The sequence below is a fragment of the Xenopus tropicalis genome, chromosome 3, assembly GCF_000004195.4.
Source record: "Xenopus tropicalis strain Nigerian chromosome 3, UCB_Xtro_10.0, whole genome shotgun sequence".
Lineage (NCBI taxonomy): Eukaryota > Metazoa > Chordata > Amphibia > Anura > Pipidae > Xenopus > Xenopus tropicalis.
Genome location: NC_030679.2, coordinates 81,536,724 through 81,564,345, shown reverse-complemented (window position 1 = coordinate 81,564,345; position 27,622 = coordinate 81,536,724). Strand labels below are relative to the sequence as shown.

The 27,622-nt window shown below is 38.3% G+C and overlaps 1 protein-coding gene across 5 annotated transcripts in view; it reads right to left on the bottom strand.

Moving 5' to 3' along the window:
* Positions 1-27,622, bottom strand: part of frmd4a (FERM domain containing 4A) — a 235,920-nt gene that overhangs the window by 125,166 nt on the left and 83,132 nt on the right. For 2 of the 5 annotated variants that reach the window (XM_031899042.1, XM_031899041.1), the window contains exon 1: positions 26,376-26,549. The exons of the other annotated variants lie outside the window; for them this stretch is intronic. In XM_031899042.1, the coding sequence (XP_031754902.1) occupies positions 26,376-26,534 (159 nt within the window). In that variant the 5' untranslated portion in view covers positions 26,535-26,549. Of the gene's footprint in view, positions 1-26,375; positions 26,550-27,622 lie in introns of those variants that run through there. 5 annotated transcript variants of the gene reach the window in all.

Below are 27,622 nucleotides of genomic sequence, written 5' to 3'. Positions count from 1 at the left end.
ACACGGAGAGATTAGTCGCCCGCGACAAATCTCCCTGTTCACGGGCGACTAATCTCCCCGAACTGCCATCCCACCGGCGAAAATGTAAGTCGCCGGTGGGATGGCACACGCTGCGCAGGCGATTTTGGCAAATCGCCGAAAATGCTTCACGAGGCAACTTCAAAATGTGAGTTTAGATCTTAATACATAAAAACTCACCCACGTTTTATGAAATCCTATGGGATTTTAGAAGCGTATTTATCAATAAGTAAAAGTTAGATCTCACCATTTAACATATAGTTACATAGTTACATAGTTACATAGTTACATAGGGTTGAAAAAAGACCTGTGTCCATCAAGTTCAACCCATCCAAGTAAACCCAGCACACCTAACCCACACCTACCAATCTATACTCACATACATAAACTATAAATACAACCACTAGTACTAACTGTAGATATTAGTATCACAATAGCCTTGGATATTCTGATTGATCAAGAACTCATCCAGGCCCCTCTTAAAGGCATTAACAGAATCTGCCATTACCACATCACTAGGAAGGGCATTCCATAACCTCACTGCCCTCACCGTGAAAAACCACCTACGCTGCTTCAAATGGAAGCTCCGTTCCTCTAATCTAAAGGGGTGACCTCTGGTGCGTTGATTGTTTTTATGGGAAAAAAGAACATCCCCCAACTGCCTATAATCCCCTCTAATGTACTTGTACAGAGTAATCATGTCCCCTCGCAAGCGCCTCTTTTCCAGAGAAAACAACCCCAACCTCGACAGTCTAACCTCATAGTTTAAATTTTCCATCCCCTTAACCAGTTTAGTTGCACGTCTCTGCACTCTCTCCAGCTCATCAACATCCTTCTTAAGGACTGGAGCCCAAAACTGCACTGCATACTCAAGGTGAGGCCTTACCAGGGACCTATAAAGGGGCAAAATTATGTTCTCATCCCTTGAGTCAATGCCCTTTTTTATACAAGACAGCACTTTATTTGCTTTAGTAGCCACAGAATGACACTGCCTGGAATTAGACAACTTGTTATCAACAAAAACCCCTAGATCCTTCTCCATTAAGGAAACCCCCAACACACTACCATTCAGTAGATAGTTTGCGTTTATATTATTTCTACCAAAGTGCATAACTTTGCACTTATCAACATTGAACCTCATTTTCCAGTTTGCTGCCCAGTTATCTAATTTTGTCAAATCGCTCTGCAAAGCGGCAGCATCCTGCATGGAACTTATAGTTTTGCACAATTTAGTGTCATCAGCAAAAATAGAAACAATACTGTCTATGCCCACCTCCAGGTCATTAATAAACAAGTTAAACAGCAAAGGCCCAAGGACTGACCCCTGCGGTACTCCACTAACCACACTGGTCCAATTAGAAAATGTTCCATTTACAACCACTCTTTGTACTCTATCCTTCAGCCAGTTCTCTATCCAATTACAAATATTATGTTCTAGGCCAATATTCCTTAATTTGATCATTAACCTTCTGTGAGGTACTGTATCAAACGCTTTAGCAAAGTCCAAGTAGATGACATCAACTGCCATTCCAGCATCAAGGTTCCTACTCACCTCCTCATAAAAGGCAACTAAATTAGTCTGGCAAGATCTGTTACGCATAAAACCATGCTGGCACAAACTAATAGTATTGTGAACTGCAATGTATTCAAGTACCCTATCCCTTATTACCCCTTCCAAAAGTTTTCCTACTACTGATGTCAGACTAACAGGCCTATAGTTTTCAGGCTGAGAACGGGATCCCTTTTTAAATAACGGCACCACATTAGCAATCCGCCAGTCTCTTGGCACCATGCCAGACCTCAATGAATCCTGAAAAATTAAGTGAAGAGGTTTGGCAATCACAGCGCTCAGCTCATTTAATACCCTGGGATGAATCCCATCCGGCCCTGGACCTTTGTTTACCTTTACATGTTCAAGTCTCTTTTGAATTTCCTCCCGAGTGACCCATGCGTCAGTAGCTAAATTACTAGAACTGGGCATATTACAAGGGAAGCCTTCATTATCTGGCTCCTCAGATGTATAGACAGATGAAAAATAAGAGTTCAAAATTTCAGCTTTTTCCCCGTTTTCATCAACCAACGTACCCCCCCGTGATAATAAAGTTCCCACCCCTTCTTGCTTCATTTTTTTACTATTCACATAATTAAAAAATAATTTTGGATTCTTTTTACTCCTAGCAGCAATATCCCTTTCCATCTCTATTTTAGCTTGCCTGATAGCTTTTTTGCATGCTTTATTTGCTTCCTTGTACCTGATGAAAGTTTCTGCTGTCCCAGCTAACTTGAATGCCCTAAAAGCACGTTTTTTCTTACCAACCTCGACAATAACACTTTTATTCAGCCATAAAGGTTTTGCTTTGCGATGCCTCTCCTTGCTTACTAGGGGGATATACTGTTGCGTATACCTACAAAGCAATGTTTTAAAGATGTTCCATTTTCCTTCTGTGTCTAACCCCATGAAAAGCCTTTCCCAGTTGACACATTGCAGAGATGCCCTTATACTGGCAAAGTCTGCACGTCTAAAATTGAGTGTTTTAGTTACTCCCTTATAGCGCTGTCTCTGCAGCATTATCTCAAAGGAGACCATGTTGTGATCACTGTTCCCCAAATGCTCACCCACACAAATGTTAGAGATAAGTTCATTATTATTAGAAATCACCAGGTCCAAAATAGCGTCATTCCTAGTGGGTTCTTGAACTGCCTGAAATAAAAAGTTGTCATTTAGCATATTTACAAACCTACTAGCTTTTTCTGACTTAGCCACCCCATTACTCCAGTCAATGTCCGGATAATTAAAGTCCCCCATAACAACAACTTGACCCAGTTTTGAAGCCTCCTCCATTTGCAACAATAGCTGGGCCTCATCCCCCTCATCTATACGGGGTGGTTTATAACATACACCAATGATCATTTTCTTTGTGACCTTCAGCCCTACTGAAATTTCTACCCAAAGAGATTCGACGTTTTCATTGGTAATGTCTTTATTACATGGCTTTAAGTCTGACTTTACGTAAAGACAAACCCCTCCACCCTTTTTAATCTCTCTGTCCCTCCTAAAAAGTGTATACCCATTTAAATTCACAGCCCAGTCGCATTTATCATCCCACCAGGTCTCAGTGATACCTATTAAATCATAATTTTCAATACATGCAATAGCTTGCAGCTCCCCTAATTTACCCGACAAGCTACGCGCATTAGCCAGCATGCAGCGGAGATTATTACTTCTCCCTCTGATGTTTACATTAGCTAAGGGAGAATTAGAGCTAAGGCAATTATGAGACTGCTTTCCTTGTAACGGAAGCTCCTTATCTGATAAACTATATGCCCCCCTCACTCCTCCCCCACAACCCTTTGCTAGTCCCCCTACCCCGTCTACACTAATTTTCCCATGGAATTCTAGCTCACCCACCCCCCCCTTGTCTAGTTTAAACACTCCTCCAACCTCTTAACCATTCTCTCCCCTAGCACAGCAGACCCCCTTCCATTGAGGTGCAATCCGTCAGGGCTGTATAGATTGTACCCCAAGGAAAAGTCAGCCCAGTGCTCTAGGAACCCAAACCCTTCCTTCCTACACCAAGACTTTAGCCACGCATTTAGCTCCCTAAGCTCCCGCTGTCTCCCTAAACTTGCACGCGGCACCGGCAAAATTTCCGAAAAAATGACATTGGAGGACCTTTGCCTAATCTTAGAGCCTAGATCCCTGAACTCACTCTTTAAAGTCCCCCACCTACCGTTCATTTTGTCGTTAGTACCGATATGTACCAAGACAGCCGGGTCTTGCCCAGCCCCTCCCAATAATGTGTCAACCCGATCAACCACATGCCGAACCCTGGCACCAGGAAGACAGCAAACTGTCCGGTTGAAGCGATCCGCTTGACAGATTACCCTGTCCACTTTCCTAATGATCGAATCCCCTATAACCACCATCTGTTTAGGCCTAGCTCTGCTCTCCTCCCCACCACTACTAGTGAAACTGGTCTCCCGGCTGTTAGAGAGATCAGCCTCACCTAGAACCGCCAATCCAGAGTTCACACTCCCATCTTCTTCACACAATCTGGCAAATCTGTTGGGATGCGCAAACCCTGGAGCAGCCTCCCTTTTCCTTTTCCCCACACTAGATTTTCTAACTGTCACCCAGCTTACTGCCCTATCATCCTTTTGCTGCTCCCCTCCCCCCCTACTATCTGACCCCACTAGTTCTTGTTCAGTTAACAAGAGACCCCTCTCAAGATTGTTGATTGAACGCAGTGTTGCGACGTGTTCCTCTAGGACTCTAACGCGAGCCTCTAAAGTGGCAATTCGCTCACATCCACAACAGAGGTATGCACTTTGGAACTGTTGTTCCACAACTGCATACATGTGGCAGGCTGTGCACTGTGTCAGACCTTCAATGTTGCTACCACTCATTCTCCCAGTTACAAGAACAGTTAAACAAAAATAGGTGTAAGGACTTGTAGTAAATACCTTGTTTTACCTTATTTTTAACTCCCTTAGTGTTTAACTCCTGAGTTTATAACTCCACTTACAGAGTCCCCACTAACTCCCTGAGTTTATAACTCCACTTACAGAGTCCCCACTAACTCCCTGAGTTTATAACTCCACTTACAGAGTCCCACTTAAAGAGCAATCACTTACAGAGCACCTACCACCAGAGCAAGCTCCACTGGAGTGCCTGTGGTTCTATTTATGCAGTCTGTAAAGGTGAACTAATCAAACCCCACCCTCCTCAAGCTGAGGGTAATTACAAGGGAATGTAACCTGCTGTAAGCCTATGGATCCCACAAACTCCACAAACATGGAGGAGTTTATATGTATTAAACCTTTTTGCACCCTAGTCCTATCAATGGATCATAGCCAAGGCCAGTTGGCAGAGAAATGCATCAACATGTCCACGAGGTATCTGGCTAATTTACGGTCAGATATCTGTTGGAGAAGAAGTCAGGGATGGCCCATACATGTGCAGGTAAGCTGCTGACTTGGTCCAAAGGGGCTGAATCAGCATCTTAAATCTGGCTAGCTTAACTGGAGAAAAAAAGGGGTCTCAGTCTGCAATGCTATAGAACAACCTCACAAACCAGAAGGACAAATATATAGTTCACATTTATTATTGGTGGACATAACGCTCATGCTTTATTATTATTATTATTATATATCACGTGTGCAGCGCCAATCAAATTCTGCAGTATTGCACTTTAACATATTAGTTGTGCTGTGCCTTGTGAAAAAAAATTGCAGGGGTAGCAGCTTCTCATGACATCCTCATTCTGTTTTCTTACTCTCATACATTCCAACAGCCATCATTTTTTAATTTAAATCTGTTTAAAGTTTCTCAGACCATTCCATGTAAAAGGAACCCCACACACATTATCCAGTCTAGTGTGTATATTTTATAATTCAATGGGGAGATAAAGAATATATTAGTCACAGGAATCATGCCGCAAGGGGCCAGTTTAGCTTTATGATAACATCCGGACCAAATTAGAAGTACAAATAAAAGTGCATTAATTACTGTGTTTTATACTCACAAGCATTATTCACAATTCCAGCATCATTTTAGACACTCTTTGTGCATGATTCCCGTACGATCATAAATTAGTTTTGACTTTTGGAATTTGTGCATACGTTTTTCTTGGACCACAAATGCGGTCACTTTTGGCTAGGCATCAGTGTCCCGTTCATTTGACATTCATGTGTCATTCATGAAACAGAAGTCAGTTGCGTGTGAAGGTGCAGCATACTAACAGAACCTGGAAGAAACACCTCACATCAGGGGTTCCCTTGTGTTCACAGGCCATGTACTTTATTAATCAGAGCTTGACTGGAGCACTGAGAGTCGATGTGAGCACCTCTGTGAATAATGTTTTTGCACGTACATTTTAGGAGTTGAGCTTGTACTTGTTAATGTGCCCTGGGTTGTTTCCATGGTTTCACTGCTTTCTGCATATTATGCCTCCAAATCTAGATCAGGACAGTTGGTTATACCATTCTCTATGAAGTAAGATGTCCATCTTCATTGTTTCCCTGTGTTCTTTTGTACATAGAAGCAAAGCAATTAATTTAAAATGGTCTTCATTTTATGTGTTTTTTAATTATTAAACGTATTGTCTTCCATTTAGCATTTAACCTGTTATCTGGTGACTAGTACCCCACAGATTTTAGAAACCAAGCACTGGTTTGAATGACATACTGAAAAATTAATAGAATATGGTCCAAACAGAAAAAAATGTATACAAGCTTTCTAGCTGCTGGGTGTTTTTCACCCTGGCAACCAGAGTGCATTTTAGGTTAGAGAGAGTTTGAGGTTGTCTGAGAATATCAATATTTACATCATGCCAAAAATAATGCCTGGTGTTACAAATGTTTAGATTACTGAGAGGGCAGTGATTAAAGAATGTTATATCATGAATGTTTAAGGCACCATTTATCATTGACAATTGCATGACAAAGAAATAAAGCCTCTCACCCCTATTAATTTTCTCATATGTAGTACTGGAGGAGGAATTTAACACCATTATAGGGGTATGTCCCATCAAGTCACAATACCTGGATTTGTCAAATTGCAATACTTAATAGGCCATGGCAAAGGAAAAGAGATATGACTGGGCAGCAGATCAGTGGGGCTTTGAAGCCATTCTTCTATGTTAGGCCTGCTTCCACTACCATAAAGCCTGCACAGGGGTGTGGCATCCTATGTTACATGATCCTCAAAGTAACAACAAAAGCAAGTAGCACTCAGAGCTATAATCAAGGGAAAACCCTTTAAAAAATTTTTATTGCGGAGGTGCAACGTTTCGGGGCAAAAGTGACCCCTTTATCAAGCACACTTTTGCCCTGAAACGTTGCACCTCCGCAATAAAAAATTTTTTAAAGGGTTTTCCCTTGATTATAGCTCTGAATGCTACTTGCTTTTGTTGTTACTTTGAGGATCATGTAACATAGGATGCCACTTGCTTTTGTTGTTACATGTGTTCTGGGAGGGTGCTGATCCCTCCAGCGGTGTGCACCGAGCGTTTAACTTTTTGGAGTGCTTCGGTGTGCGGAAAAGGTCTCTGTTTTGTACATGATCCTCAAAGTGTATCATGTGTGGTGAAGTAAATAAATACAGACAACAACAAACAGAGAAGGGGAGAGGGTGCACTCATTACTAATAGTTTTCTAAGTCAACTGCTAGATAGGACTCTTTATTTAGGATATGGCTTTATTGAAGCCCCAATTGTCAGAAATTGAATGTTTTAATTTTAGAAATTTGTTTTTAAAGACACTGACTTTACATTAAAAAAGTTAAGTTAAATTAAAAAGCAAAGGCTATCTCAAATTCTCCTATATTGAGCACAGGAAAATGATATCATTATTACTTCTTCCCACAGGGGATCCTTCAGCTGGTGTCTTTCCATGTCTTACTCTTTTATTTGAATGGAATACTGACAAACAGTCTTCTGGAAATGCAACGCTGTAATGCTGTGTCAGGAAAACTGTCACCAATATTAATGGTCTGGGCCTGGCTGTGAGAGGGGACAAGTTGAAACTTTTGAGGCACCACACAATTTCAAACATTTAACACAAAGTTCATTGTCTTTCTTCCCCCCTAATTCTCAAAAAGAACAGGGCGGCCAGACAGTAATATCACTAAAATACACATGGCCCTAAGTCTCTGAGATCAAGTATCTTAGCAGTAAAAGTGTGCTGTGTTCAGGCTGGGCACGCACATGGCCTGCATTCCTTTAGGGCCACAGAAAGACAAGGCTCACTAAAAACAGGGGTCATGAATTCTTAGCCTAAACTACATAAGAGACATGCAGGAACCAGCTATGGGCCTGAGGATTTTGCCTCTCCTGGGTCCAGCTACAGACATTCCTGCACTTATCAAGGTACCTTCACACTTAGTGAAAATATGAAACTGTTTCCATTCTTTCTGCCAATGTATACAAATCCTCGGTTTTACTACAGTAAACATTTTGCTCATCTACAGTAAGAAGCCATATGTTGCACAGAGCTAAATAAAAGGTATCCTTTGTGTTATAATATTTTGGGGTAAAACCATAATGTCTGCAGCAGTCAAGCCCAAGCTTCAGTCCCAAACTGTGATAACTGATACTGCTATCAGTAGATTCATTAAAATACCAAATGTCAGAAAAAATGTACACAATAACTTCCTGGTGCACAAGGATATAAATACATATAACACAAACAACTGGTGAGCCAAATTATTTACTAATTCTGGTGTGCTTAATAAATGTTACAAATGAAAAATATTTTATTAAAGTTAAGGGCCGAGGCACACGGGGAGACTAGCCGCCCACGACAAATCTCCCTTGTCGCGTGCGACTAGTCTCCCCGTGTGCCTCAGCGTTAAAGGAACAGTAACACCAAATAATTAAAATGTTTTACAATAATGCCCTGCACTGGTATAACTGGTGTGTTTGCTTCAGGAACACTACTATAGTTATATAGTTATATATAAATAAACTGCTGTGTAGGTCTGGGAGCAGCCATTTCAAGGAAAAAAGATTTAGGATACATAGATAGTGGATAACCTCTGTAGAATATTATGGTGTTCTCTGTTATCCACTATTTGGCATTAAGCCCTATGTTAATTGCTTCCATTGCTACACAGTGGCTTGTTTATATCAACTACAGTGATTCTGAAGCAAACAGGTGATCGCTGTAAATCGCTGGTAGGAAAACATGCATCGCTTTGGTTGAAGTCGGCAAAAATATTTCCTTGCATAGCAACACATATGTTTTCCTACTGCAGATTTTCATTATCACAGGTAGGAAAGCTTTCAGTGGAGATTAGTCGCTAGAGGAGATTTATCAAGGGGGAACTAATCTCTTATGTGTAGCTCAATACTTTATGTTACTGACATATAATTGTGCTTATTGGGTTTGTTATGTTAGAAACATTTTTTTTTATGTAGGAAAAGTATTTAAAGTTTACCTTTAAATAAAATTAGAAAATTAAAGTAATCAGTATTAATTTAACTTTCTCCAGAATGGTAACTGCATTGTGATATTACAACAATAATATTCATTTTGTGCATAGTTCCAAACTTTTTTTTGGTTCAGGTGTTTTCAGATAGTTCAACATAAATAAAGACTCAAGGCATTTTTCATCTTCTGAGCTCTGAGAGGGTACTGACTCAATAATATTACATTAGTTGATATATTTCTTATCTCTGGTCTTGCTGGTTTCATTAAAGCTGTTATAACTGACACAATGGTTGCTAATATTGTCATTGTTTGTTTGTGGAAATACAGGTCCTTGAGAACGATCATACAGGTATAGGACCCGTTATCAAGAATGCTTGGGACCAAGGGTGTTCAGACCCATCTTTTCGTAATTTGGATCTCCATACCTTAAGTCTACTAAAAAATCAATAAAACATTAATTAAACCCAATAGGATAGTTTTGCATCCAATAAGGATTATTTATACCTTAGTTAGGATCAATTACAGGGTACTCTTTTATTACTACAGAGAAAAAGAAATCAGTTTTAGAATTCTAAATTATTTGATTAAAACGGAGTCTATAGGAGACAGGCTTTCCGTAATTCGGAGCTTTCTGGATAACGGGTTTCCGGATAAGGGATTCCATACCTGTACTGTAGTGACCGAAACGTTGGACTGCAGACTACAGAACTTATTTTTACTTTTGTTTATTTTTAATTTTTCTTGCATCCGGGCAGCTGAGCTGTTTTCTACATTGTTTGCATTGTTTGGTGTACACCTCTCTCTCTCTCTATATATATATATACATACACACACACACATCTGTCTCATTCCACCATTCTCCAAGACGTTTGGGATTTAGTAAAGTTCAGGTTAGATTTAGGATTAGGAATTCAGGGTTAGGGGTTAAAAAAAAAGAAGTGTAGGCAGCATCAGATGACAGAATGGAGAATGTTGCAAGTCAGCACAATTTGCCATAATATTTGATTGTCATGGACATACAAATCTACATGTTTGTACATATATAAGTATATATAGTGACTGCTAACATAAGAATTTTTATGACCACAGCCTAACCTCCCTCCCCTCAAGTTTTATAAGGTAGATGGTGAAAAACAATTAAGATACAGATAATTTACCATTGAGAATATTAGCACTATATCATCTTGCTGTTATCTAAAGTCCAAAGAATATTGTATAGATAAGGATTCATTATATCAAACTTTAATTATATTGTCGCAGGCGACTGCGGGTGTGCCAGAGCCCTTAAGCATCCAGCACCAGTTAGAAATAGAACATGTAGCCAGATTTACATCAGGTAGGATTATCAAGAAAGAAATGTTATTTATTATAATGTGACCACTGGTCCTGGAGAGCAAGTAACTACAGCTTCTAGCATTCTTTATCCCTCAATAATAACTTAAAGCATGCTGGGCTTGTCCAACAACAACAACTGAGTACAGATTGTACATTTCTTTACAAAATACTTCAGCATACACTCAACACAATATATAAATACTGCCTTACACTGCTTTTTTTTTTACCTCAGCCTGTGCCCTTCAACTTTGATTAAACCTCAGAAGTCAGCAGGTCAAGGGTTTGGATAGGAACCATGGGTATATGTATTCTCCTTACAGTCTTTATCTACTAAAGTTAAATTTGTGAATAAAGACTGTAAGGAGAACACATATACCCATGTTTCTCTGCAAAGATATACAAACACGTTATATATTTTGTATAATTTCTGCCTTCTAACTGTTTTCTCTAAAACATTATTTTTTCAACAGGAGGGCTAACAAATTAAAACCACCGACCCTGTCACTTGAAAGGTAATTATAAATCAGCAGCTCTGAAAGCAAAAGGTTAGAGAGTTGTGTAATATATGTGACAGGGGAAGATTTCAAAAGGTTAAATAGAGAACCAATACACCTTAGTCAAAATTCATTTCTTAGGCTGATAATCAAATATTCATCAGTCCAAAGAAGTCTAAAGAGGCATATGCAGCACAGTGTCCATTACAGATCTACAGAATGACTAGGTTAGAAATTAAGCAGAATACTATTATTATCCTTTATATTATTATCCAGCACTTAAAGATATTGTTCATCATTATCTTAAAGGGATACTGTTATGATTTTTGTGGTATACTTTTTATTACTAAATTAAAAAGTTTACATAGCAAATAATTATTCTACCATTTAAATTCTTAAACCAACAAATGCATTTTTTAGTTGCACTTAGATTGTAAACTCTACGGGGCAGGGACCTCCTTCCTACTGTGTCTCATACCTCATGGCACTTATTCCCTGTGCATTTATAAATATTTATTGTATTTATTTATTATATCACTTGTCCTCCCTGTGTGTAATTTTGTGTTTTGTAAGATTGTACAGCGCTGCGTACCCTTGTGGCACTTTATAAATAAAGTTATACATACATACATACATAATTGTGTGTAGGCAGCCATCTCAATGCATTGTGCCTATGTCTGAGCTATCAGAAAAAGCCAGCGCTACACATTAGAACTGCTTTCAGGTAACTTATTGTTTCTGTAACTGGAGGAGTCCCAAGCCAGACTTGGATTTCTTAGTATTGATTACTATTTTGATATCTATTGGACGCAGCTATCTTGCTACCTTCTCGTTGTTCTGCTACTCGGCTGCTGGAAAGGGGGGTGATATCACTCCAACCTGCAGCTCAGCAGTAAATTGTGAATGAAGTTTATCACAGCACAGGTCACATGGCTGTGGCACCCTGGGAAATGAAGAATATCGCTAGTCCCATGTAAAATTTCAAAAATATATAAAATATATAAAAATCTGTTTGTGTTTTTGAAAAACAGATTTCAGTGCAGGATTCTGCTGGAGAAAACTGATGTCTTTTGAAAAAAACATGATTTCATGCCTCCCAACTGTCCCAATTTTCACGGGACAGTCCCTCTTTTACCAACTCAGAACGCAGTACCAGATTCTTACTGAAAAGTCCCTCATTTCCCTTTGATCTCCTGCACTGAATGCTAAAAAAGATACAAACTTATTTAAAAAGTAGCTTTTGGCAGAGAGTCCAGAAAGTTATCAAGCCACAATTCCACTGAGATACAATTGTAACTAATAAGCTAAACAGGTCTCTTGGGGGAAATGAGACTTTCAGCTTAAAGGGCAATTTCACCTGCATTAGCAAAACTGTAATAACACATAAAACAAGACCCCCAAACCCCCATAAATTTGTTCAAACTTTAAATAACATGCCACATTTAGTAAAATGTAAGTGGTATTTAGGGGGTGTGGTCCCTCTTTCCATTTTTCAAATGTTGGGTATGTGTTTTCCCATGACAGTATCTCTGCCCCAGCTTCCAATAAAAAGTCCCTATCACATTCACACACACTAGGGTGAATTGTATGAAAAGCCAATTAAACTGCCAGAATGTTTTTTTAGAATGAGTGAAAAAACTGTTGAGAGGAAACCCACCACAAATATAGTGGGAATATACAAACTCCTTACAGAAGTGCTCAGGTCAGGCTCAAAATTCAGAACCCCAGAGCTCTATGCATGGGTAAGGGCTGTGACACACAGGGAGATTAGTCGAGCGACTAATCTCCCCTTGTGTCACAGCCTTAATACTGTACCAGAGCAGAGATACAACAACCTATATCTCAAAAGCATGATCTTATTGATATTAATCAGGAGCACTTAACATGCTCAGCATGCTTTTGGCTGCTGTAGAAACTTACCAGACATGTTCCAGTGCTTAACAGAGGCCATCACTAGACTCCTGTCAAATAAATATAATATGGAGCATCTATCAAGTAAAAGATATCAAGTGGAAAGATTACTGATTCTTAGATTCTCTTATCTTCACACCTGGTATAGAAACCTTTGTAAAACTTATGTTTCCCTCTAAGGAGTTATTTATGAAAATCCAACATTGCAGGATCTTACAACTTACAGATAAATTAGATAATATACACTGAACATGTTACTGAAACCAGTTTAGTTGATAATTCAGAATCTGGTCTCCCAAGCATGCAGAGGCACAGTATGTATAATATAATTGGCCTGTATTGCTGGTCCTACGCAGGCATTAATAACAATCAGTTCCAGAAAGTTCTAGATCATTTATTTTATCATCACACGAGTGGGTCAAAACCACAGTACAGAGTTGCACAGAGCAATCTGATTTAAACTGACAGCATCAACATCTTTCTAGGCCATGCAAGATGAAATCTCTGAGCCTTCAAGTTACAGCACACAAGACAGCTAAAATAGCTCTGATAGCATACAGCAGCAGCCATTTTAGGCAATGTAATTTTAAAATGTCGAAATTGCATCTATGCTGTTATGGGACCATATATTTTTAAATGGTTTAGCTGGGGTATAAAAAAAACTGTGCATGGTATGCAAAGGTAACCCTGGACCAATGGCAGATACAAAGTCTAGTCTTCCTATGTCCTGTACAACATGACAAGTAAATGGTGCAAAGGAAGTACTGGTGTAAAAGGGCATAAAGTGTTTGCTGTACAACATTTTAACTTGCACAAATTTCTGCATAGTTTTGCACCTAGCCCTGTTAATAGTAAAATAGCCCTTTGTATTTTAACTCAGTAGACAGAATGTATCCATCCCCATATAAAACGGCATCACACAAAATCTGTCCATTTGGCCTGCAGATAGATCAATTGGAGGCATTTAATGGCAGATGGTTTTTATCTGCTTACCAGTCAGTTCTTGCTTTTTTTCCTAGCCAAATAACCCTTTTATGCTTCTACAGCCTTACTAAATCATTGTATTCTCAATATTAATATTTCACTGTTCACATTTCCATTTAGTCTATTTTACCATTTAAACATTTTACCGGAATGAGATACTAAATAATAATACATTATTTTAATGTCATTATAATATTTGTTATATTTGTGAATGAGTAATGTACTCCTTACTACTATTTAAAAGACTGCAATGGGGGGAGTGCCCTGCAGTCCAAGCATCCACTATTAGAGACACAATGCTATAATTGCATATGTGTTATATATATAACAGAGAACTCCCACTGAATACACTGTATATATTTGGACATGCAACCCAACGTCCCCAAGCTGCTGTAAATCTACAGGAGTGTAGCTTGGATTTGTGATAAGGCTGCAGGGTGAACATTCCTGATTTTAGGAGTCACAACAGAATCCAGTGACCTGTGTAAAAGCCTGAGGCACAAGTCAAGAAAAGAGCTAACACAGATAAATATTATTTATACATATAGTTATTTTTGTCCAATACTGAAACCTGTTTTATAAGGGATAATGTACACAGTACCAAAAACCTTATGGACAAATCCACCCATTAGATATTTCTGTGTCCATCATAAGGAGATTCAACCTGTAGCCTTCTGCCTTTATATGATTGCAGAACTTCTTGATTCAGTAGCACATAAGAGAGGTCATTTACAAGGCAGAATGCAGTGCACTAAGTGCAAAAAAAAACTGCAGACACAATGCTTTAACGAAGAGGGGCAGGCAGGCAGGCAGAGGAATGTAATTCACCCCCACTCACCCCCTACCTGTCCCCTATCTAGCACATTATTCAGACATGCAAGTAAGGAAATGGCAGTGGGCCCAGGCCGGAACATGGCCCTGTACTTTCTGCCCCTTACCAGATCAGGCATGAGAAAAAGAGTGCAGTTTTCCACAAGCCCAAGTGCTTGTTAGATGAGCAATTGTACCCTTAGCACTTGTGCCTCAGAGAAACGTAAATGACCACTTAGGTGTATTTCCCACTGGTAAATATAAGATTGGTATTTCTAGCTAAATACTGGCTACTTAATTTCAATCTGACTAGATTTCAGCTATACAAACAATACTTAAGCATGTTAAAATATAATTCCTAAGTAACAGAAACAATGTTCACATTTTTTGAAAGCTAAAGTTTTTAGAAGACCTTTCATTCTGTTTCACTGAAACCCCAGAAATGTTATATTCATGGGGATTCTTGATAGAGAGAAGGGGCTGTGTGTCTCCAGGCTGTTCAAGTGAGAGGATAATCAGGATTTTAGTTCAGATTAGAAAGCAGATGCTGTGAGAGCCTGAAAAGGTTAGGATTGTAAGTTTTCCCTCCAATAAATGTCTTCATGAATAAACGTGCTGGCTTTTCTGTTTGTGCAGCCATGTGAAAGGCAAATCCTTCAATTTCAGTGACTGTAGGGAATATAAGCCAACAGGCCTCTGTAATGGAGAGTTCTATAGCCCGTTATTGGCCACTCCCAACATAGAACAATAGGCAGCACAAACAGAAAACAAAGCTGGGAGCCACATAACAATGCAAATAGGGGGTTGTAAACTTAAAGCTGTCTCTGTTCACATTCCCTGAATTATAAGAAAGCATGCAGAAACCAAGTTGCAATTACTGAGCAGATGCTCCAAAACCAAGAAATTAAATGGTTTAGCCACTTAAAGAAAAGCAATAAAGAAAACACATTTTATACCCTTTCATTACATTTTTCCAAAACAGGCCAGAAACATTAGATTTAGACATTATTCAATTTTTGGAAAAGAAGTGGTTAAACCTAAAACTATAGTAAACTCCTTAACAAGAGGTATACAAATATCTTTCATAGACAGCATCAGAGCAGTGCCAAACAACTAAAAAAACATGTTGATGTAAAGACATTTCAATAAAATATCTTACATAAATGGCAGATCCTTTGTTCTAATTAGCATGTTATGCTATGTTTTTCTTTAACAGAGAAAAAAGTGCTGACTGTTCACAAAGTATCTCCCACCACGCACACTGGGAAGATATACTGTATACTCAGTCACTGTCCAGCTAATTGCGCAAAGGACTTTTCCCTATTTGACTGGTGGTTCAGAAAATAGACTGATGTCAAATCACTAAAAATTTTCTGTGTGAGAATTTCCTGTTAAGCTCACGGTAAAAGTATTAGTATTTGAGGAATCTCATCAGTAATGTACAAAGGAAAACAATATGCAACTTTTAATGTGATTAGGATCAACATATTTGCTAATGCTATTTTATCTGTCACCACAACCAGTGACTGAAGTTGTGTATTATAGATTATTTTATTTTTAAATCACAAGCTGTCCAGATACCATTAGGTAAGCGAATGTAAATGGAGCCGTGTTTTATATTATTTTGACAAGAATGTGATGTCCCTGCTATATGGGCAGGAGGACAATCTACCTGTAAGTGCAAATTAATAACACAAGGGAAAAAGATCTGCAGCCAACAACACCATTGTGCTAATAAAGTGGCTACCTTTGGAGTCAGATAAAAACGGAAATTACATTGACTGGATATTTTGCTGTTCATATCTTTCTTCTATTGTTTATGTTTTTGACAATTACATTACCAGACAGAACTTCAATGCCAATGCCACTGCCATTACTAGAAAGAGCACGTAAAGTTCCAGAGTGGTGTAAAATCAGGACTGTAAACAGGACTGAAAAAATATAAGTAATATAAGTAAATATTAGTTATAGAGATGTAATTTTGGTGTTTGACTGTAAATGATTTTTAGAAATAATTTACATTGTGAAGTGAAGAGTTATGATGGATGGCCTATATATATAACATCCATAAACAAAATATGTTTTGAAAGAGCTTCTTCTATTGGATAACTAATGTAACTGTATCCATAATACATAAAGATCATGGCCATAGCTATGAAAAGCAGGGTAATCCAGGTTTCAGAACCTTGCTCAGCATACCAATAACAGCCATAGATGATCTCTGCCTCTGGCTTTTGACAGGACACATGATGTTATCTAATTCCAGATCATCTTCTCCAAGTACTGCAGACCACTATTCTTAAGGAATGAAAAGGCAGCTTGTTAATATTCCTACAGGCCATTTATGGCTCTACATTCCAAGAAAGACATTTTTCAAATAAATGTGCTCAGCATTTCACCATTTATGAAACATGTTTCTCTCTTAAGGACATAACTTTCATAGTGTTATTAAAATATTTCTAGGGGCACATTCATCAAAGTATGAGTTTGAATCCCGAAATGGTAAAAATTCAGATTAGATAGGATAATTTCTGATGATCGAAAGTATCCCGAAAATGCTTCCGAAAAAATTGGAATAGTCACGATAATATCATATTGGCGATACAAAAGTCACGAACGATCGTAAACGGCGAAAAACCTTTCTGACTTTGATCTTTCTGTGCATGATTCTGGAAGCCTCCTATAGGACTCAATGGCACTCTGCAGCTCCAACCTGGCCCAAGGAAAGTCAGGATACCGAAGCTTGAATGAATCCGAAACTTTAGTACTTGGCGCGACAACACGATTTTGTCCCACAAATTTTGTATGAAAAAGTCACAGAAAATACGCACAGTACGACCAAATACGATTTTTTTGTATTCCATACCTGTCATTCTTTGATAAATGTGCCCCATAGTCTTTACTAGATAAAAGCAGGCCACATGGCTCCTTTGAATGCCACACTATCACTTTATATACGAAAGAAAATGAAAGAAAATGTGATTCTAAGCAACTTTAAAGGAGACATATTGAATAAATAGTAAAAACCCTTATTTTGTAGGCAATTATGAATAATATATGGTGCTGGATTCACTTTGGCCTAAAATTGAATACTGTCTGCAAAAATGGCCCCTTTATTGGAGCTCCCTATAGATCCTCTCAGGTCTCTGTCAGTGTTTCAAATGAAGGGTGTCCTACCGGTCTCTGCCAGAAGCACAGCAGGAAGAGGATGGAGGAGGGTTGTTACTATGGGCCAGGTGGCATTCCAACACAGGGTCGGACGGGATCAGAGGGACACCGCTGACCTAGACCCAATCCTCACCTGCCTCTCTCTGCTTCCCCACCCCCAATCACGGCAAAGTATAAGGCACGCATGCAAGGGGTGGGGCTGGCATTTGGGTGAGGGGGCAGACGTAGCAGCCCCGGTGGGCCTTGCACTCCCCAGTCCAACCCTACAGCTAAATAGAGAAGAAGAACTACATTTTGCTATGCAATGCAAGAGTCTAAATAAGAGAACAAAAAGGGATAAACACATACAACTTACAAAAAAAATTACATTTACAAATAACTATTTAGGTGGAAGAGCCCTTTAATAACTATTACTGCATTTAGTACAGTTTTAGTTTTTTTGCTGTACAAATGTGAAGCTACAGTAGTTGCAACTGACCTGGAAGATCTACGCATGAGATGCAGGCATCTCTGTCAAAACAAATTATTGACTAAATGAATACAACTTAAGACATAATGGACAGAAGAAACTTAATTTAATGTTACACTTGAAGACACCATATGAATCACCTTGTTAATAAAGACTTTTATCTATAGAATATTCTTTAATATTACTGAGATGAATAGTACAGTATTTGTGCAGTAAATCTTATTTAAATATGTTTATAGTTTCTGCTAGAATTTAATCAGTGTAAATTATGCTTTGGCCTCTTATTTTGTTTAATAGACTTTCTGTCAGATCTTTTGGTGTAATTAGGCGTTGTCAGGCAAGGCAAGATATTAAATACAGATGCGTATGCTCAGCTGAGCTTATCAAAGGGATTCTGGAATACAGTGGTTCACTTTGTTTTTATTATTCAAATATGAGTATGGCTGTTTTGCCACTGTGTGTTTAAGAAGACAGGGGTGCTTGGCTGCCACGGACCAAACTGACCTTTCTCCCACCCCTTTTAAATAACATGAATCAGTTGCATTTGGGAAAAGAAGGCCACAAATTTATTAATAAATAATAATCAATGAAACATAATCTCACACCGTATGGCAAATGCTGTCTCAAGAGCTGTAAGTAAGGTGTTGTACCTTACTGGGTGCTGCTGCCTGAGAATTTCCCAGACATCAAACTCATAAAGGTATACTTAATATTTACAGTTAAATCTGCTTATTTACACAACAATAAGATAAATTAGGTAAAACACCTTCCATAAAGAAAAGACTGATTTTCTGTTACTGATTTAAGAGAAATGGGCTGATGATTATCTTTCCTTATTTTCTTCCTTTTATTCCTGCATATAATAATAATTGGATGGCATTTCTCTTTTAGAAAGTCACTGGAACATTCCATAAAACAGTTCAAGAAAGTAGAGAAAAGACAAGTAAAATCTACTTTAGATTTAGATTTTACTAAATGTGTGGGTCCTTAATATGAGCACTCCATATATTGTAAACAAATACATTAAAAATACCAGTAGCCTTAAATTAATTCTCTAAGTGAATCCCTAATCCTACTTTTCCTTCTACTCTTCACCTCAACATAAAAACACAACGTGACATACTACAAGTACAAGCTATATTTCAAACTAATTTACAAAATACAAAAAGAAGTAATAAAGTCAAGTAGTCTTTAATTAAATAATTTTCAATCTATTTTAATTACAAATATAAAACAGATACTACAATATAAAGCATAATTGAATGTGTCCAGTGGTCCATTTATTTCACGGTTCACATGACCATAGCCAAATTATATTACAATTATGATGACATGCAGAGAAGTCAGTTGAGTCCTTGGAAAAATCAAAACACTAAAAATTCCTTAGAGGGCATTGGCCCATAGGCCTCCACTTGGAAAGCTGACTAACTGGAAAGAAATGCTTAATGATTAAATCCTATAAACAAATCTAAAAATATTTACTTCATTACTTTCCTTCAAATACAGATGGATCAACTTCAGAAAGACATTTGGCTCAGATAGCATGCAATGTGCCACTATGCAAATCCATTTATATAGAATATTTTCACACCTTTTTCCCTTAAAACAGAATGCAATATGCTGTGCCATGGTGCAGCGTGAGCCTTCTGATTCAAAATAAACATTGCTCAATCTGTATTTAGGAAAATGGGTCATAGGTTTAGATAATGGCTGCTTGACAATTGATAATAATCATTTTGTAAGAAGTCAAATTGGTCCATTACTTGAAGCAATGGAACAAAAACTGTATGTTGATCAGCTGACATGGAAAAGCCATTTAACAACCGAAAGAAAATGGAGCTATGCTGTATGCATCATGAATTTCCTCTTTTCTCAGTCTGGCATCTTTACAGCCCATCTGCTATTTTTCTACTGTATATGCAAAAATGACAATCAAGTAAGAAATAATAAAGTTACATGAGTGCATTTACAACAGATATATTGACTAGAGCCCAAATAGTAGGTGAATTCCTAGAACCCAAACATATTAGGCCTATTACAGAGCGATAGTTGTAGGCACTGATGTTGGCTAATAGTAGATACAGCTGGGGTGCCCCAAAACATAGGCTATTAGGGTGGATCTATTCAGATACAGTAAAACTATTTAGACGTTCATTAGGGTTGTTTGAGAACAAGTGTTGGATATTTAAACATCCCACGCACTGTTTCTTACAATGCAGTTCAGCATAACGCAATGAATTAAATGTTTCATGTCACTGTAACCCATAGGCTGGTAGACCAATATGCCCCAGCTTCAGTAAATGTTCGCTCAGAGATGCAATAATAATAACTGTATTATTGATGTGTTGTTAAAGTACAACAACCAGCACCCTCTAACACACACCAGCTATAAGGCTAATGCCAGACGAGGCAAAGGGCGGATATTTTCGGCAAAGCGGAAAAGCGCTTGCTGAAACTTCTCCCCTTCGCCTCCTACATGTACCTGCACCCGAATGAATGAGATCCGCTCCGGTGCAGGCACATGTAGCCGACATACGCATAAAAACGTGAGACAATGCAAAGTCTTTTCTGCTTTTACGCTTGCCGAAAATATCTGCCCTACGCCTCATCTGGCATTAGCCTAAGGCCACAGGCAGATTTTCAATAAGGCTAGGGGAGGCTAAGCCTCCCCAAACCTACTTGGCACATTAAAAAAAAAAAAGAAATCTCACTCCATTTCTGCGCTGTCCTGGAAATCTGTTCCTGCAAGCCCATTCTGCTGTGCTCTGATTGGATCTTTCTTCTTGTGGATTCTCCAATCAGAGCACAGCTTTCTTGACAGACAGTAAAATTGACCAATCAAAGCACAGATGCAGACAGGGCTCGGGAGATATTACAAACTGAAGGCAGTGCAGAAATGAAGACTGAAAAGAAGAATCTGCAAACTGTAAACTTTACCTAAGAACCAACTCTCAACTTTTGCTGCAGATTTCATCCCACTTCCATAGGTGCTATACAGTTCTAAAGGCTGAATCACTAGCTGACATTAAATTGTTTTTTGCCTAACCTGACATCTATAATAATTTATTATCTATCACCTGTCCTAACAGATGGATGGTAAGTTAACTCTTTCCCCCTGAAAAAGCTCATTGTGCTTTTATATATTTGTTGTTGTTGTTTTTTGCACTTACTTTTTTTTATTTTTTTTTTAATTTTTGTCATTGTTTTGTTCATTTCTAGTTAGTTACAGTGGGGCCAATGCTGTGTATCAGTGCCAGTGTTATAGTGCCAGGGCCTGAATATCTGCAATCTGTACCCACTGCTTCCCACAGCATATAATGTGCTGGTTTTGTAAATACAGACTGCGTCTCACTGTATATAATGTAAACACATCTAAAGGGGTGGTTCACTTTTAAGTTAACTTTTAGTATGTTATAAAATGGCCTATTCCTAGCAACTTTGCAATTCGTCTTCCTAATTAATTTTTTTGAATAATTTGCCTTTCTCTTCTGCCTCTTTCCAGATTTCAAATGGGGGCCAAAAATGATTGCTCTGCGAGGCTACAATTTTATTATTATTATATATTTTTTTACTTATTTTTCCATGCAGGCCCCTTATCTATTCATATTCCCATCTCTTGTTTAAACCACTACCTGGTTGCTAGGGTAAATAAGACCCTAGCAACCAGATAACTGCTAAATTACCAAATGGAGAGCTGCTGAACAAAAAGCTAAATACATGAAAAACCATTAAAAATAAAAGAGGACCAATTGTAAATTGTCTCAGAATATCAGTCTACGTTATATTAAAAGTGAATTTAAAGGTGAATAACTTTTTTAAGCTAGCTGATCACAAAAACAAATGTTTGCAGATCCCCTCACAGAATTGCACGTATGAATACTTTTACATCCTAAGCATTTTAGGGTAAAAAAAAGCACCCCCACACACACTTTTGTACAGAATCCTTGGATGTCAGTGGGAACCGCAAGAGGTAGTTGGGAGGTTAATTTTTTACACCAGCAGCGAATCCACTAAGTCTCACATTAGCATTAGGTCAGTCTATATATGGCCCATCTTTAGCCTCCCCAAACAAAAAAGTCATCCTCCATCTATGCCTAAAGCTGGCCATACATGCACCAATAATATCGTACGAAACAGGGTTTCATATAATATTATCAGTGCGTGTATGGCAAGTCGGCAAGTCGGCAAGTCGACCAATATCGCAGGAGGCTGCTGATATCGGTCGACTCGCCGATCGGCCAGGTTATAAGATTTTGATCAGGCTCCATAGAAGGCGCCTGATCAAAATCTGCCTTCAGGGCTGAATCGGAAGAAGGAGGTAGAAATCCCATTGTTTCTACCTCTTTATCTGCTGTTTCAGCCCTGAAGATTAGTGGCGGATTTGACGATCTTTCGTGCGACCGAACGTGTGTGGCCACCTTAAGGCTATAGATCCCCCCCTCCCCTAGTGGGTCATAGAAAAGTACAGGGCTGATTACTATATATATATATATATATATATAGCAAGACAATGAGCCGCACACACAGGGACGACGATCCAACGTTTTGAGCACCAACTGTGCTCTTCCTCAGGGATTTGTCCCTGAGGAAGAGCACAGTTGGTGCTCGAAACGTTGGATCGTTTTCATTAAAAAGAATTTTGTTTTCTAACTAAGTCCCTGTGTGTGCGGCTCATTGTCTTGCTATATACATGGTTTTCGCAAGCAACCGGGGCATTTAATTACTATTAGGGTGTGCTCTGTTCTTTTCTCTCTCTCTCTATATATATATACTGTATATTGTGTCATTTCCTAAGTGCAGGTAACTGACGTACAGCCCATGTGCCATGAATCAGCAATATATCTATACTGTATTTTGTGAGTCATTTTCTAAGCTCAGGTAACTGACATACAGCCCATGTGCTATGAATCAGCAGAAGGAAAACTGGACTAAAAGAGGAATATGCTAAATGCCTGTGGTTGCTCTAGACACCTGTAACCTTACATGTAGGATTAATAGACTATTTCTTTGTTAAGTTTTAGTTCTCCTTTAAGCTTTTGGCACCATCTCTACAATGAGATGCTATCAATGGCTAACTCAGACAGTACATGCTGCATTTTTTCTAAGACAGAAATTAGCACTAGCATAGCATGCTCCACTGTGTTTTAACATAAAATATATCTACAGGAAATCTATGTCACACTACTGAATAGCCAACCAAAGATATGTGTAGTTACCAATCAACTAAATAATACAACCTTTCTTCAGTAGAGCCCCTGCACAGTGAACATATCAGAATATATTATATATGCCCCTGTCATTTCTAGCTGTATATCTAGCATAACAGGCCAAAACTATTAGATACAGTGAAATCCACAGAGATGGGTAAATAGAATCTGGGGACAAGCTACAGCTCCTTTTTCTTTCATATCTAATGCTCCATCCAAATGTCAAAAAGGAACATGGGGCAGGTGACATTTTCAGACACAATTATCCAAAGTGATTGCAAAATTGTCAAAACTACTGCTATTTTGCAATACATGTCAAGATGGTCAGGCAGTATAGCTACATAAACTAAATGGTGGAAAGCAATCCAAAAGAGAAGAATTTGAAAAATAGTAAGAACCCAAAGCTTAGGTGCATGGATCACAGCAACAACTGTTTAAATCTCCCACTGTTGCACCCAGATACTTGCTACCTTAGGCCTAGGGCTTTATGGCCTGCTCAAAAATCCAGGCCTGTATATACTAAGAGAGATGTGAACTATAGATGTAAGCACTGAACAGAAAGTGCAGTGGCTACCAGGAAATTATGGCGTCACAGCTTGGATATAGCCAATTTTGAGGTATGTAACTTACATGTTATACAAACTTTAAAGCTGTAACAGTGAAGAAAAGACAAACAAAACATTGAATAAAAAATAATAGATTTGCCAGTCTTGGGGTCAGGAAGTAATTGTTTGTGTTTTACAAGTTCAAATTGGCAGTTGGCCCATTTCTTGGTTAGTTTGCCTTCCTCTGGATTAATATGAAAGGGGTTTGCAAAATTATAAATTGGTATATTTTACTGAGCCCTACATGCTATGCAGCAAGGTTATTGTAAAGGTAAGCATAATATTTCCTCCTGGCACAAATGCTACAGATCATTAAGGTGACTAGTAAGGAAGTCAGAGAATCTCCCAGTCTTTGTGGGTGAAAAAGAAATGACAGACTGAGCCTAATGTATATTAAGGTACAATAACCTTTAATCTACAACTTCATGGAATCCGCTGCCACTTCTGGCTGATTTAGATTTTTAGACCGCCATACAGGGTTTACCTTGACGTGGTATGGTGGCTTACCAATCTTATGATCATAATTTTGTAACTAAAAACCCCTGTTTTTGCAAACACATGCACTAGCATAGATAGTTTACTTATGAAACAGGGGACCAGGGAATGTGTATTGATCAATCCCCCTCTCTTTTTGTATGCTTGTAGTTAATTTTGCCAGATCAGTTGCACTTCCATTGTATTTGTATACTCTATTTAGCCTTGGAGTGCTCCCACAACCCCTTTCTGTGTATCTATGATTTAGATTTTAAAAGATAACGGCCTATCCATATATTTTCAGCAAGTATTTAAAAAAAGGAAATGGGGAAGGGAACCATTTATATAGCGCTACACTCCCAAATCAGCCATTATAAGCACGTATGCTTATGTAAGTATGCTGGGACACCAGGAGATAAAGTGACTTGTCCAGGGTCACAAAGAATCGAAACAGAATTTTGTTATGATTCAAAACATATAGCCTGGCTAGCATCAGATAGGCCCACCTGAAAAGCTAATAATATCACACACATATACATTTGCAAATGGTATATATAGACCAGCATACCCAATACAGTTATGTTTTAGGCAGAGCTGAGTAAGTAGCTTGTTTACTTTAGTGGGAAGATTAGTAAAGGCTCACATAAGTTCATGTGAACTGGAGGTTATTCCCTTCCAAAGAGCCCTATGGCAAGAACCAGGGAAAAAGAAAAATGTCCTCTCTGACGGATGTTTACATTGGTGCATGTTCTGTCCATCCTGTCTCACTCTACTATGTGAGTGTCAAATTACTCTGTTTAGTTTTGGTGCATTGCACATATATTGAAGTAATAAGACAGATGGAAGGTTTAAATCCGACTTGACCCTTTTGGATAATATAGGACATTCCCATCTCATCCAAGAAATGTAATGTAAAGAAATTGAGTTAAAAATAAGAAAGAAAAAGATAAATGACTGCATCTCATAACAGAATAAACAACACTACAAAAGAACTAAGCACCAAATCACCTAAAACAACTGCATAGAAAGGATAAACTATATGGTATGTATTCTCCTATGCAGTTGCTTCAGATGAGTTGTTAGTATGCAAATTTCCACAGCAAAAATCTTATTAGACAAAATCTTATTAAATGGCTCATTCAGAATGACAGAGTGCTGTTTCCAAAAGGTACACACATTTTTTAGTATGTGCCTGAATAATGAATTTAGATAAATATGTTAGAATGCAATCTAAAATTAATACTTCACTTTATTATAAGATATTTATTTTTAATCCTTTAATTGGTTCTAAGGTCCTATTTTGTTTATTGAGCCTGGAGCGTAAATTTTGATGCCACAATGAATTTTGATGCCAAGAGAAGTCAGTTTAAGGGTACATCGGATACATCAGTGCCTTTGCCCTGGGTACCTCACATTAATGGGCCCCTTGTGGCTAAGTAACGCAGATATGTTACATTGAATAATTAGTGGTGTCCAATCTGTAGCCCCAGGAGTTGCATATTAGAGATCTTGTACAGGTAGGGGACCAGAATGCTTAGGACCTGGGGTTTTCTGGATAAGGGATCTTTTTGTTATTTGGATCACCTAACCATAAGTCTCCTTTAAAGTATTAAAAAAAAAAATAAACTCAATAGGATTGTTTTGCCACCAATATGGTTTCATGCAAACTGTTTAATTATTACTACAGATAAAATGGAAATAATTTTAAAAAAGTCAATTATTTGTCTGAAATATACTCTATGGGAGATGGCCTTCCTTGGAGCTTTCTGGAAATGGGTTTTTGGATAATGGATCCCAAACCTGTAGAATAAAAGCCAGAAGGCTAGGGTTTGGACATTTATGCAATTTTATCTCCCACTTTATGTCAGGGCTCCAGTTGTGCTGCATTGTCAGGGAAGCAGAGTTATTTAAATATCAAACAGGAATGTGCCACAAAACTACATCCATTACATTTCTTCTCAGTTCCCACCTGGTATACTGCCCTTGAAATGCACCAAGGCTTAAACACGAATTGCAGGATTCTTAGGTTCCCAAAGCGACATGTACGGAGTGCCCGTGAAGTCAGGTTCCATACCACGCTGTCCCAAGTATACATTAAATCTTCAAAGCTTAGAAGAACGGTAGCCATCCTTAGTACATGAAGATTAGGGCCGATGCAAAGCAGGTGACTGATGCAGGTTCCTTTGATTCCTTAAGTTCAAAGTGCCACGTACTATACACAGGAAAACACTGCTGCCAAATTTTTGTTGGTCCTCTTTCTGTTCTTTCAAAAAAGAAAATATGTCCCAACAGATTTCTTTGTGTTTAAAACAAAAACAATCTATTCCATAGCCACTGTTCCCTAGACAATGGACATGACATCCCTCTGTGATCTGATGGCTATTTCTCATGGAGAGCTGTGTTTCAATTCTGTGACTCCTCACTTGCAATGGAACTCAAAAATACACTTACATCCAAAGTCATCACTTCATAGTGCCGGGATTCAGTCCAGGGAAAGGAAATGTTGTTTCACTGCCAACATTCCTGGGACGGTCCACATTTCTACTTAACTGTTTGAAACTTAAATAAAATAGCTCAAACCAAACTCCCAAAACACCCACAGAGCAGGTCAGCGAACAAAGTTCCCAAAATATCCATGTGTATGTACAGTAAAACCAACTAATTAAATGTGGAAACGCTAACCAAAAAAATTGATTTAGCTAGTCCCACTCCTGCAGCACTACCATTCAAAAAAGGCTCAAAAGCTAAAAATTGTCACTAATTTTCATAGACTGGCCCTTCTAAGACATTTTGTCCCTGGAAATTGCCCATGTTTTTTTAACTTCACAAATAAATGTCCCCATGGCCAGAAAAAAATTGCACATGCTCAGGAAAAGAATGCTTGAAACTTCAAATATCAAGACCAATTGGCATGTCATGTAAGGTGATGGTGGAGCTCAAGGCTAGAAGATATTTTACTTTTTACAAATTGACTACTTTGTAGATCAGAGGGGTGGTTACTGCAAAGCTAATACTTCAAGCAGATCCAGGGATAGGTATTTGTGCCAAATATAGATAGATTTAAACCACTTTCCATTATAAGTATTAGACAAACGAGCTGAAGGTTTAAGAGTGTTATGTGCCTGTTAATTTACATTTCAATCAACAGCAGATACAAGAACAAGTTTCTCAAATGATAGAACAGATTCATTTATAACTGGAAAGTCTATTAATAAC